The 12,225-nt window shown below is 37.4% G+C and overlaps 1 protein-coding gene across 1 annotated transcript; it reads left to right on the plus strand.

Annotated features, from left to right (window-relative positions):
* The first annotated feature begins 1,608 nt into the window (after positions 1 to 1,608).
* On the plus strand, positions 1,609 to 11,430 carry LOC102229321 (ATP-dependent RNA helicase DDX19B). The gene is made up of 12 exons (XM_005797974.3): positions 1,609 to 1,805; positions 2,148 to 2,187; positions 3,575 to 3,664; positions 3,780 to 3,915; positions 4,153 to 4,245; positions 4,398 to 4,500; positions 4,589 to 4,703; positions 4,801 to 4,978; positions 7,395 to 7,632; positions 7,870 to 8,032; positions 8,305 to 8,496; positions 8,594 to 11,430. The coding sequence occupies exons 1-12, from the start codon at positions 1,749 to 1,751 to the stop codon at positions 8,653 to 8,655; spliced, it is 1,467 nt and encodes a 488-aa protein (XP_005798031.1). The 5' UTR covers positions 1,609 to 1,748; the 3' UTR covers positions 8,656 to 11,430.
* The last annotated feature ends 795 nt before the right edge of the window (positions 11,431 to 12,225 follow it).

Below are 12,225 nucleotides of genomic sequence, written 5' to 3' on the forward strand. Positions count from 1 at the left end.
GTAAGTCTTGTTTTTAATTACAATTTCTGATAAAATCATTTTAAAACAATTATGTCAATTTACTGTGCAATTGTTGATTTTACAGTAACCCCTCATACTAACAGTGGAGAGGAAACACTCCACTTCAACATGAAGAAATCTCCAGCAGAACTTGACTCAGTGTAAGAGGCCTTCTGGCACGACTTACTGGGGGATTTAGAAAGACAGAGCTGATGCATAAAAAAGGATACAGAAGAACTAATGTAGGATTACTTATGTGTTAGGGAAATGTAAAAAGTTAATAACAACAGAGGAGGAGCATTTAGTTAATGGCAGGATTATTTCTGCAAATGTAATTTCTTACAAAACAAGAATATAAGAAATGTCCAACAGAGCTAAAAAAAAAAAAAAAAAACAGACTTAAATTCATCTTTTATGTATCCGATTGTGCTTGATGTATTATTAAAGCTAACTATAAATTCTATAAATTTTGTAGTTGTGTATCACGGAAAAATGTTTTACCTACCAATTATGCTCTGTTTAGCTAATATGTGACACTAAACCTGCAGGTATTTTTTTTTTTTTGAGAATTATGATTAGATCAATTTAGCTTGTTCCAATCCCTTATAATTTTGTATGACCAAGGGATCTGAATTTCTTCTGTGCTACTGTGTTTTTACAGGATGGTTTGACACACAGCAGATTAGATTGCATACTATGTAAGGACTTTGACTCCCTCTGCAGGCTGAGCGACTGAATAGTGCATTACACATTCACATTTTAATCATCTGGCTTTTACAAAATATTAAAAAGAAAATAACACATTTTAACAACTTTGTTTCTCTGATTTTTTTTTTCTGTCAGGGCAAAAGTTAAATGTTTGTTCTAAAACTAAATATCTGGGTCACTACGTCACAGACCAGCTCTGTGATGATGATGACATTTATCGGCAGTGTAATTATTGTACGCCCAGGAAAACATTCTGGGGAAGAAATTTCATATGTGCACTGATGAGGTAAAAATAAGCCTGTTTAAAGCTTACTGTACATCCTTGTATACAGCTCATTTGTGGTGTAAATTTTAAAAAGCTAGCATGCAGAAGCTTAAGGTTGCCTATAATGACTGAGAATTCTGCTTAAGAAACCCAGGTTCAGCAGTGCAAGTGAGATGTTTTGTAATGCACATGTCAGAACATTCCAGGCACTTGTGAGAAATCTGATATACAAGTTTCTGTGTCGTTTGGGCAGCTCATTGAACAGTCGTATTGTAATGTTTTCACATCCCTCTCTGTTTTCTCCAGTCGGTTCTGTGGAAACATTGGTATGCAAGTCTTTTATAAGATTTTATTTTATTTTATCTTGTTTTTTATATGTCGTGTTGTTGTGTATCATCTCTTTGTAGACCACGAGTCTGTTGAATAAAGCAATCAATAATAATAATAATAATAATAATAGTACACTATTATTGTTATCATTGTCATATTCGGTTTTGCATATTATTTATAAAAAGGATTGCATTTCTAAATGCAGTTTTCAATTATAAAGTCTTAGTTCAATTTTATTTCTTTTCAAAATTATCGTGCTAGGAACTATTGTTGCTAATGCCTTTAAGTCAGCCGGAAACGTTAAGTCGTTACACCCCCGTCCAGAATCGGGATTGGCACGCCATTGTAACAAGTAGTTACTTTTACATCAGCGAGTGGTCATTCAGAGCCAGACTTCAAACTCATCTATCCAGATTGTAACAGTGGTATATCAACCTGTCCCATAATGGCTTCAGAGTCTTGGGCGCAGGCCGTGGATGAGCAGGAAGCCGCGGCAGAATCGGTAAAAGCCTAAACTTACGCAACGTGAGCTAACCTGTTGTTAGCCTGTTTAAAATGATGATTTTGCCTTTTGTGGGAACTGTCTGTGTGAAAAATAGGTGTCAGTGGTCGGTTCATAACATACATAATTTTCCAGTGATAGTGCTGACAAAGAGTTAGCCGATTTCCGCGGCAGATTTTCCTTTTGAAGTTTTGTGACTCATAAAACTAAACTACCGGCTAAGTTAGCCCCATGGTAGCTTTAGCACGTAGCGGGCTAGCATGGAAATGATCCAAGCACACTGTTAACTACTACTTACTACGACTCTCTGATTGAAAACTTGTATCATGTTCTTCTCCACAGATTAATAGTCTTCAGATAAAAGAGAAACCAGAAGAAAATGGTAAGTGTAGCTATATTACGAATAAAATAAAATATAAATTACAGGGAAAGCGTAATTGTATTCCATAATTTTGTTGGTAATATAATTCATATATCATATAATTTTTGTACAGTTTTCCAGTGTTTGTGTAATGGTAAAATACAAAGTCGGTAGTCAAATGGGAAATGTCTCCCGTTTTTGACTTGTATAATGATGTAAAACAAGAAATTATCTAAAAAAACTATTGCTTTGCCTGATTAATATGTTGATAGTGTAATCTAAGTCAGGGATGTCAGGCTCCTATTGTTGAGGGCTGATTCTGAATTTGTTTTTCGGCATCCAAACATGTGGTTTACATGGTTTAAAGCAGAGAAGCATCTAAAAGTTGCATCTTTGAGGACTGCAGTAGATGCCTACTTTATTGTGGTTTTGTAGTTTTTCTGATTAATTTTAGAAATTAGCGTTATTTACATAATTAAATGTATTAAATCTGCAAAGAAAGTTTTCAAGGTTGACTGCACAAAGTCTTCATTTTCACACAGATACACACAGGCAGAGAGTTAATCAGTCAATGTTTCTGGGGGCATTTATACAGCAAAAAAATGTTAATGTATGTCTTCAAAGTTTAAGCAATCATAAAAACTTTAGTCTTCTTCATCTTTACTGCCTGTGAGTGCTGTGTTATTTCTTCAGCTACTCTTCATCCATCATGCTCATCTTGTTCAATTTTCATCTAAATCTTAGAGAAAATCTTAATGCCTTGCTTGTTGTTGCCTTAATTGAGTGCTTCCATATTTATGCCTGTCAAAATAACAATTTTTTCTGGACTATTATTGTCCTGGAAATCATTGCCATAAACAATAATATTGTTGTTTTAAGACCATTTTCTACTAATATATTGACAATGGCATAATAATACAAGTTCTCCCTCTCAAAGTATAATAGCTAATTTTTAATTTATCATGTGATTAATTGATTTGACAGGCTTATTATCCATGTCTTAATCTGGCTTTTTTTTTTAAACATTAGCTCAGACGAACATGAGCAGAACACCACTGACATACACGCACACACACACACACATACGCACACACACACACACCACAGCTACAGGGTTTTTATGCACGCACTGCCGTTTGGAGGAAAACAACTGGAACTTTTGTTTAAAAAAATCAGAAAACAAACAAACCAAAAAATAAGACATTCATTAAAAATGGGCAACTGTAAATATTAATATGGATGGATTCTTTAATTATATTGATTCCCTGTTAATGTACAGTTTTGTATGTCTTCAATTGGTGCTCAGATGTACACAACTCTATCGATTTAATCATTTTATAACATGTCGTATTCATTTTGTAGCACAACTTTTAAAAGCAAAAATCAACTTGTAAATATTACTTTTTAGGTACCGTTTCAAATGCCACAGACTCCAGCAGTGGGGCTGCAAAATCAGAAGCTGAACGTGAAGCCAAACCTGCAGATGACGACGACAAGGGTGAGGAGCTTGAAATGTGGCTGTGTCTAAAATATGAGCGTAGGCTTTGATTACACCCATTCAAGTTGCTCAATCTGTTGTGCTTTAAGGTTGCGTTGCCTTGTATGTCTTTCAGAGGACAAAGCAGCACAATCGCTGTTGAACAAGCTGATACGGAATAATCTCGTAAATACGACAAATCAAGTGGAAGTTCTCCAGAAGGATCCAAACTCCCCACTATACTCTGTGAAGTCCTTTGAAGAGCTACGCCTGTAAGTGTCTCCTCTGTGTTCTTACATTCAAAATGAATAATAAATCTGTTTTTTTGTCCTTTCTATGTCTTTCCTCCATTGATTCATTCCTTCTGTCCATTCTGTCTTCATCACTCTCGAATGTCCTTCCTTCATTGTGGGTGTTTCTGTCATACGTTGATCAAAGCAGTTTCATACAGTACTAAAAAAAAATCACTAAAACAGTTTGCTTTGGGTTTTTTTTCCATTTCTTCACAGCAAACCACAGCTTCTTCAGGGTGTATATGCCATGGGGTTCAATCGACCATCTAAAATCCAAGAGACCGCCTTACCCATGATGCTGGCAGAGCCGTGAGTTCTACTTGATGTTTTCTATACCTCGTAAAAACCTCTGGTTGGTGCTTTGGGCTGTTTTTTTATTTAAAGAGAAGTTGAAAGAGGGCTGCTTTCTTTTTCTGAAATATGTCTTGCTACTTGGAATCAAATTTAGTCTTTTTCTGAAGTCCACAGAACCTGATTGCCCAGTCTCAGTCAGGGACAGGAAAAACGGCCGCCTTTGTCCTGGCAATGCTCAGCCACGTCGACCCCAACAACAAATATCCCCAGGTTAGAACAACATCTGCATGTTTATGTAAAAGTGTAACTCTCTTCTCAACACTTGAGCTGCAACATTTCTTTGGGTCTTTTCCATTAGTGCTTGTGTGTGTCACCAACATACGAACTGGCACTTCAGACCGGCAAAGTTATTGAACAGATGGGCAAATATTATCCTGAAGTCAAACTAGTCTACGCCATTAGAGGGAACAAGTGTGAGTCTCTCTACAGCACTTTGCTGCCAAAAAGAAAGCAAGTCATTTCTTTTGTTTTGCCTTAATCATGAACAGTGTCGTCTTGGGTCTTTTCCAGTGGAACGAGGCAGTAAACTGCAGGAACAGATAGTTATTGGGACACCTGGTACAATGCTGGACTGGTGCAATAAATTCCGGTTTATAGATCCCAAGAAGATCAGAGTGTTTGTGTTGGACGAAGCCGACGTCATGATCGCCACGCAGGGACACCAGGACCAGAGTATCCGAATCCAGAGGTAAGCTGAAACACACGTGTAACTAGGCCTGTCGTGATAAACGATAAATCGATTAATCGTACGATAAATTAAAACTATCTACGTCATTTCAATTATCGGCATTATCGTCTCTTCCGGCCTTTTTTCTCTTTCTGTTGATGACACCGAATGAAAAAAGGCTCAACTCCGGTGCTCTCCACTGACCCTCCTTTCTCATTTCCTTAGTGTAAAGCCCAGCGCACAGGTCACGATCTTAGAGCTGTCGGCCGATTGTCGGCCCATTTTTAAAACCTGACAGACCACACATTAGCCGACAGAAATCCTAGGTATAACGGTTCGATCGGCTTCGTTCCTGCCGTGTGGTGTCCAACAATGGGCACAAAATAATGGCTGCAAGTCCAGTTAACTAATTTTAAAACCAGACATTAATCAGTGCTTTACTACAATCTACCTGCAATGCATGTAGCTAATGTCAGTCCTAACTGAATAAAAATCATTATAACTTATTTACATCACGTTAACGAAGAACAGCTGAAAAGTTACCGGGTTTATCAACTGCGGTAGCAATTTCCCTCCAACTCCTCCCCTTGTCATTTCTATATTCTTTGCATGTTGAATAAACATTAATGTTGTTTCGTCGGCTGGACTTCGGGTTGCGATTCCCCGACATAATTTCCCCTCAGAAAGCACGGAGGAGAATCCGCGCTTTCTGATTGGCTACCTGTCACATTCAACAAGCTGCGTTAAAGCTCCCAGTCGGGGAAAACCACTGATTTAGATCAGAGGGCAACGATGATCTACCGTAACACACCACACAATCTTAGAAAGATCAACGTTTTAAGATTGTCATAAGGGGAAAGATAGGAGCAAAAAACCGTGTAGTGTGAACTATTGCATCAGGTAGTCGATGTGCCCGTCTTCTCTATTTAAATCTAATTATTACTGAAGGGCAACATAATATACAGACTTCATAATCTGCACTCTTTTGGTTGAATGCAGTATTTATTTCCACTTTGGCTTTATGTTGTTTAGTTTTTATCAAGTACATTTTTTGTTAATGGAGACTGAGAATCCATTTTGTTTTTGGTTGTTTTGTTTATTTTGTTTATCAGTTCCAGTGTTAAATATTCTTTTGAAAATAATGTGTCTCTATCTTTGGCAGGAAATCACATGCATTATTACGTCATTTCCATTAAATCAGTGTAAAAAGGTCTTCAGACAATATTATCGTTTATCGCAATAATTTTTTGAGACAATTAATCGCTCAGCAAAATTTGCTATCGTGACAGGCCTAGGTGTAACTAAATATTTGATCAAATTTAATTTCAAATTAGCTATATGTTAAATAATAATAATAATAATAATCTTGGATGTTAATTGAATTGTCAATTTTTTAATTTTAGTTAAATGTTAGGAGCCATATCAATATAGAAATAATTACGGGAAAAATCCAATAATGCAATCATATTGACCTACTGTATATAGATTTGAAATCAAAATGAGTCTGAAATTCAGAAATCCATTTTAAGAAACTAACGATATAATGTAGAAATTTGAGTCTGTGAATTTGGAAATTTTATAATGAACTGTGATTATTTTACTACTTTGCAGTGTTGAATATGACCAATCTGTTTTGAATTAACACAACCTGCTTAGTTAAAAGGTCTACAACAAAAAAGTTAGAATTTGAAAACGGATTCATAGTAAGTTTTACTTTCAGAGTTTTGGCCCAGTCATTTAGTCATGTGCTGTAGTGCAGGACTCAACGATCCTAACAGCCATTAATCATCTAAGATGGAACAACCTATTTGGCCCCTCAAAAAAGATGAATAAGTGCAATAAAGCATGTTTTATGGTGAAATTAAACCCATTTTTTTTCAGTTTGGATCTTTTAGAAAGAAAATCTGTGCTTTACAACAAAGGAGCGTATACATTTTCTTTTATAGAACATTTAAGGAAAATGAAGGGAAAACATGAAGTCATCTATGTTTATAGAGAAAATGACACGTGTATGTTATAAAAAAATATTACGACACTGTTAGGGTATTTTTTGTTGTAGACTTTCTTTGTGCACATAATGTGTACACTGAACTTACCTTTTGGATTTGTAAACACTCGGTCTTATGTAATGTTTGGCCAAAGTTAATGAAGATGCTCATCTCTCCGGAACTGCAGGCTGTGGACCTCTTCTCAAGTGACACGCCTAACGGGTTTTCCTCGGACGCAGTCTAAACCTTTACCAGAAAAACGCTTTACTTTCTGACTCATGCACATGTAATAATCATTTGAGAAAGATTATTATGTGAGCGTTCACAACTAGAGATATAAATGTGTGTCTCAAAAGTTGAAAATGCAAAAGCAACAGATTTATTGTTTGAAAAGCTTCCTGTTAGCACAGTCGATGGTTTACAACACTGTCCATGACCTCCCTCTGTAGGATGCTGCCGAAGAACTGCCAGATGTTGCTGTTCTCAGCTACGTTTGAAGAGAGCGTTTGGAACTTCGCGCAGCGCATCGTGCCCGAACCCAACATCATCAAGCTGAAGAGAGAGGAGGAGACTCTGGACACCATCAAGCAGTACTTTGTGCTCTGCAACAGCAGAGAGGAGAAGTTCCAAGCTCTCTGTAACATCTACGGAGCCATTACAATTGCTCAGGCCATGATCTTCTGCCATGTGAGCTCATTTTCTCACACTCCATGCATTAAAAACATTGTGCATATTTTTTTTCTCCACTAAATTATTAAATCTTCCAGTTTAACAGAGTTTATTGGTTATAATTATGCTCTGAAAAAATTGGATGGTCATTTTTCCCACAATTCGCAGCACCTGAAGCTTGTTGTGTTATTCTCTTTGCCAAGTGGCTACAGCAACTTTATGGTTTTTATTTTTTTGTTCCTCTGTGCAATCCAGACGAGGAAAACTGCAGGTTGGCTTGCAGGGGAGCTGTCCAGAGAAGGCCACCAGGTGGCGCTGCTCAGTGGAGAAATGCAAGTAGAGCAGAGAGCTGCAGTCATAGACCGCTTCCGAGATGGAAAGGAGAAAGTCCTGGTGACCACAAATGTCTGTGCTCGAGGTAAGGATGATGAAGTGGAAAATAAAGGGAATATGAAGTACAGGCTTGGTCAAAATTTGCAGCTCATAGTATTCAAAAGATTAGACTGCTGCAGAATTTTGTCTTAAATTATAATAACCAGCGGTGACTTTTTGCATCAATCCTGGCTGCTTTTGAAAAGAGCCATTCTGCCTAATGGAGCTTGAAGATGCCTCAGACTTACTGTAATAAATCTGCAACTTAAAGTCTGATTATGCATCGTAGTCAGATTTGATTTTCTTTTTTTTATGCAGGCATTGATGTGGAGCAGGTTTCTGTGGTGATCAATTTCGACTTGCCAGTCGACAAAGATGGTAACCCTGACAACGAGACATACCTGCACAGGATTGGGCGTACCGGCCGATTTGGGAAGAGGGGACTGGCCATCAACATGGTGGACAGTAAGATGAGCATGAACATCCTCAACAGGATCCAGGAGCATTTCAGTAAGTTCAAGCAGCTTCACTCTCCTTCATATACACACACACACACCTCGGATCGGGTGTCTGAACTGCTGTAATCTCTGCTTTCTTCCTCCTACAGATAAGAAAATTGAAAGACTAGATACAGATGATCTGGATGAAATTGAGAAAATTGCCAACTAAGCGGAGAAAGCGTCCCCACCCCCTCCTTACTCTCCAAGGACTCTACGCTTCTATGATGTTTTAAGCTTTTATTTTTTATTTTAGCTGTCAGAGAAAAGAGCAGAACCACACCAACAGATCATATGTTTACATGTGGACATGACTCCTTTCAGACAAGTGTTTTTTTTTTTTTGTAAATCTCTGGAACATACCCCATTTCACTCTTTGTACACTTTTTTTCTAAAAAAAAAAAATAAAGTCTGTAACTTCAGTGCTGTGTATGGATCTTAATGCTCTAAACATTATCAAGTTATTTATTTGGAAACTTGTGAAATTTAGGAACGTTTTAGCAATTTATAGGAATATTCACAAGTTCAAAATTTAAAAAACAAAAAAAGAAGCATTTAAAGGTGCCACAAATGTTTTAATGTAAAAGAAAACGTAGCAGATGGTCGGTACAAAGGGTGAAGTTGGGTATGCTGCTCCAAGTGGTAGTTTGTTCAAATCATTTTGTTTATGAGATGGTGAGGTTTAGGATCTAAGGGTCTATGCAAACTTATCAGCCTGATAGATATTATCAAATGCTATCAATATGTATTCTCATAACACAAATTAATCCTGAAATAACCTCTAGCATCAGGGTGTGTAGTCGGATGCCAAATTCGGCTGCGTAGAATGATACTAACTCATAGGCATAAAGGTGCATCTTTGCTTAGCCACTAGTCATTCGTCAGCCATCAACACACACCATCTGTGTCACTTTTGAAAGCCAGAATGGCCACTATCTGAACAGTCCAGGCAGCCATTCATCATAAGTCATCTTCTGTTTCTTCATTGGACTCATAAAATCTCATTTTAAGTCCAAAACATGACCTGCAGGGTCCAGTGTGAGTCGTTTTTCTTTCATGTCGTTGCTATCCCATCCAACTAGTTCTAATCAGGGTCTCCAGTTCAGACCTCGGCGCAGTTCCCATTCTTCACCCAGACTGTGCCGTCAAAAGGATTGTGAGTTACAAAATAAATACGCAATGCCTTCCTCAAGTGCATTATATATACGCATAGGATTTTGATATCGCTATTTTAAGACATTGGGCTTAATATTCTGGCTAACACTTGAAATTTTGATATACATACTGAATAATAGGGAGCCTTTAATTATGGGTGTGTGAACTACATTATCTTTTTGAAACCAAATGCTGAATTGAACTTGAGGACCTATGCTAATAATCAGACTCACTGTGTTGCTTCGATATGGTTGTGTGCATAGAAAACATGTACTTGTGTACATATTTAAGAAAATGTATAAGGATAAACATGGGTGAAGTATTTAGGTTTGTCACTTCTAAGAAGTGCAATAAAACATTCCCGACGAGGTTTAATTTTAATAGAATACAGTGAGTCTACAGGACCTTGCAAAAATATTCACGCCTCTGTCAACGTTTTCATTAAAACTACAAACTTTAATGTCATTTATTTGAGTAGTATGTGATGGGCTATAGCTGTGAACAGGAAGGAACGAGGTGTGCCTTTCTAATTTCTAGAATATGTTTGTTCATCCCCCTGACTCAACACTTTGTAGAAACCCTCTCACTGCAGACGCCAGTCTTTTATGGCTAATGTTTGAAAACTTAATTTCTATTTTTTCCCCAGCTTAGTCAGATTTGGTGGAAAGTCTGTGACCATCAGTTTTCAAGCTTTGGCGCACATTTTTCAGCCTCTCATAGGTTTTCTTGCATTTAATTCCTTCCTTCTATTTATTATGACCAGCTTTCCTGGCCTCGCTGAAGAACAGTGTTCAGGATGTTGTGCAGACATCTGACCAAAGCTCCTTTGTGGATTGTGGTGAACGGGAAACTGGACTTTTTTAGGATTTCCTTTGCCACTCTTCCATGTTTTTGAGAGTGACTTAGACACACTTACTATTTAATAGTCAGGCAATGTCTGTAGTCAACACAGGGGGTTGAATACATATGTACACTACACTTTGCAGTTTCTTTCTTTAAAACCTTTGAAAGGTTTTCGAAAACCAGGCACCATGAACCCTTGTCTTTCCACCTTTCAAATTTACACTAGTTTATGTCTATCGCCCAAAGGAATGCATTGGTGTTTGTTGTTGCAATGAGACATGGGATATGAATCACTTTGCAAGGCACTGTAAATCAGTGTACCTTTGTATCAGTTTGGGGAATGTTGGAAACAAATCACAGACACAAAAAAGTGTAATGTTAACACTGGAGCCTCAGAGCCAGTTGCCAGTCAGTGTGAATCTGCAACAAGCCTCAATCAGCAGCACAGAGAAGGTAACTGGTAGTAGTCTGGTTTTAATGGACTGTTAATGGACCTCAAAACTAGCTGAACAAATGCAGACAAATTAGGAGAAGCTAGGAAACAATGAGCATGAGAATACTCAACACTTTGTAGGTAAAAAAAAAAGAAAGAAAAAGTGATGAATGCAGTTTTATTAGGACAACCGGATGTATACATTGAGTGTGTTTGTGTGCACTTTGTTAACCTGTAGTGTAATGCCTCTGTGTGAGAGCCATGGACACAGCAGCTTTTGCTAAAGAACACCACGCCAGCCCCCACCTAACCTCCCCACTTGTAGTACACCATGTTTTGATAATGTTATGAACCCAGTTCATAAATGTGTACATTAGCTAAACAGGCATTCAGCAAGTTGTGTCCGTAGTAGCCAGTGATAGGTTCAAGGTGTGTGGTGTTGTATAAGCGGAGCTGTGTTCATGGACACAGTTATGTATTCTTATATGTTGAATTAAATGAACATATAGAGGTTCACCTTGTTCTCCATTGCTTATTTATGTCAGATTGGAAACTCTGGTTCTGGTTCTCAGATCATTTAGAAGCGGTACCTTAAGTGCCACAACATTCAGAGACATTTTAAAAACAGGAATACCATAGATGTTGAACTTTAAAAAAAAAACTTGGTCAAAGAACGTTGTTATATAATTGATGAGTTCAGCTAATCTTGAGAAACAAATTTTTCCTTAAAAATTAAATCAGACTAAATGTTTCCCGTTTCAGATAAATTAGCATTATCAAAATGATTCCCACAGGGATGACTATGCTTTTAGGTCATTTGAAGATGCCCAGACTATGTGATGACTTTGTAAGCTTCTAATGGGTGAATTCACAATCCTGTGGATGCACTTAAAGAAACACGTCAAACATGCTGTTTGACATTATAAAAGAGTCTGATAAAATATGTTTACCTGACTCTTCCTGTTTAAAGAGTCAGGAACAACATTGGTTCATCCTTGAGTTTCCTGATGTCTTAAAGTGTCATTATTATATGTTCAAACAATTATATATAAGTACGATTGGCACGCCAATGTTCAGCCATTTGACTGTTCAGGAAACAGACGGGCTTCATGTCCCAGAGACCAGAAGGACTCGACCTGGGAACTAAAGCACAAGACCCTCCAAAGAAGCTGACTGAAACTGGTGAGAGTGCCAATATTCAGTGAGAAATACATCTGACATGGGCTGAATAGATATAAAAAGAAACATTTCTAGTTATTTTATCTTTTAGAAAATAGAAATAATTCTGACAAACCTGAGCATTTTATTGCC

This window comes from Xiphophorus maculatus, chromosome 20 (genome assembly GCF_002775205.1).
Source record: "Xiphophorus maculatus strain JP 163 A chromosome 20, X_maculatus-5.0-male, whole genome shotgun sequence".
In the NCBI taxonomy this organism is placed as follows: Eukaryota; Metazoa; Chordata; class Actinopteri; order Cyprinodontiformes; family Poeciliidae; genus Xiphophorus; species Xiphophorus maculatus.

What these genes read in the sequence shown, in the direction of transcription:
- LOC102229321 (XM_005797974.3), top strand. Translation starts at nt 1,749, where the DNA reads ATGGCTTCAGAGTCTTGGGCGCAGGCCGTGGATGAGCAGGAAGCCGCG. An exon ending in AGGAAGCCGCGGCAGAATCG is followed by an intron (nt 1,806 to 2,147) that starts GTAAAAGCCTAA and finishes TCTTCTCCACAG; the next exon opens with ATTAATAGTCTTCAGATAAA. An exon ending in CAGAGTATCCGAATCCAGAG is followed by an intron (nt 4,979 to 7,394) that starts GTAAGCTGAAAC and finishes CTCCCTCTGTAG; the next exon opens with GATGCTGCCGAAGAACTGCC.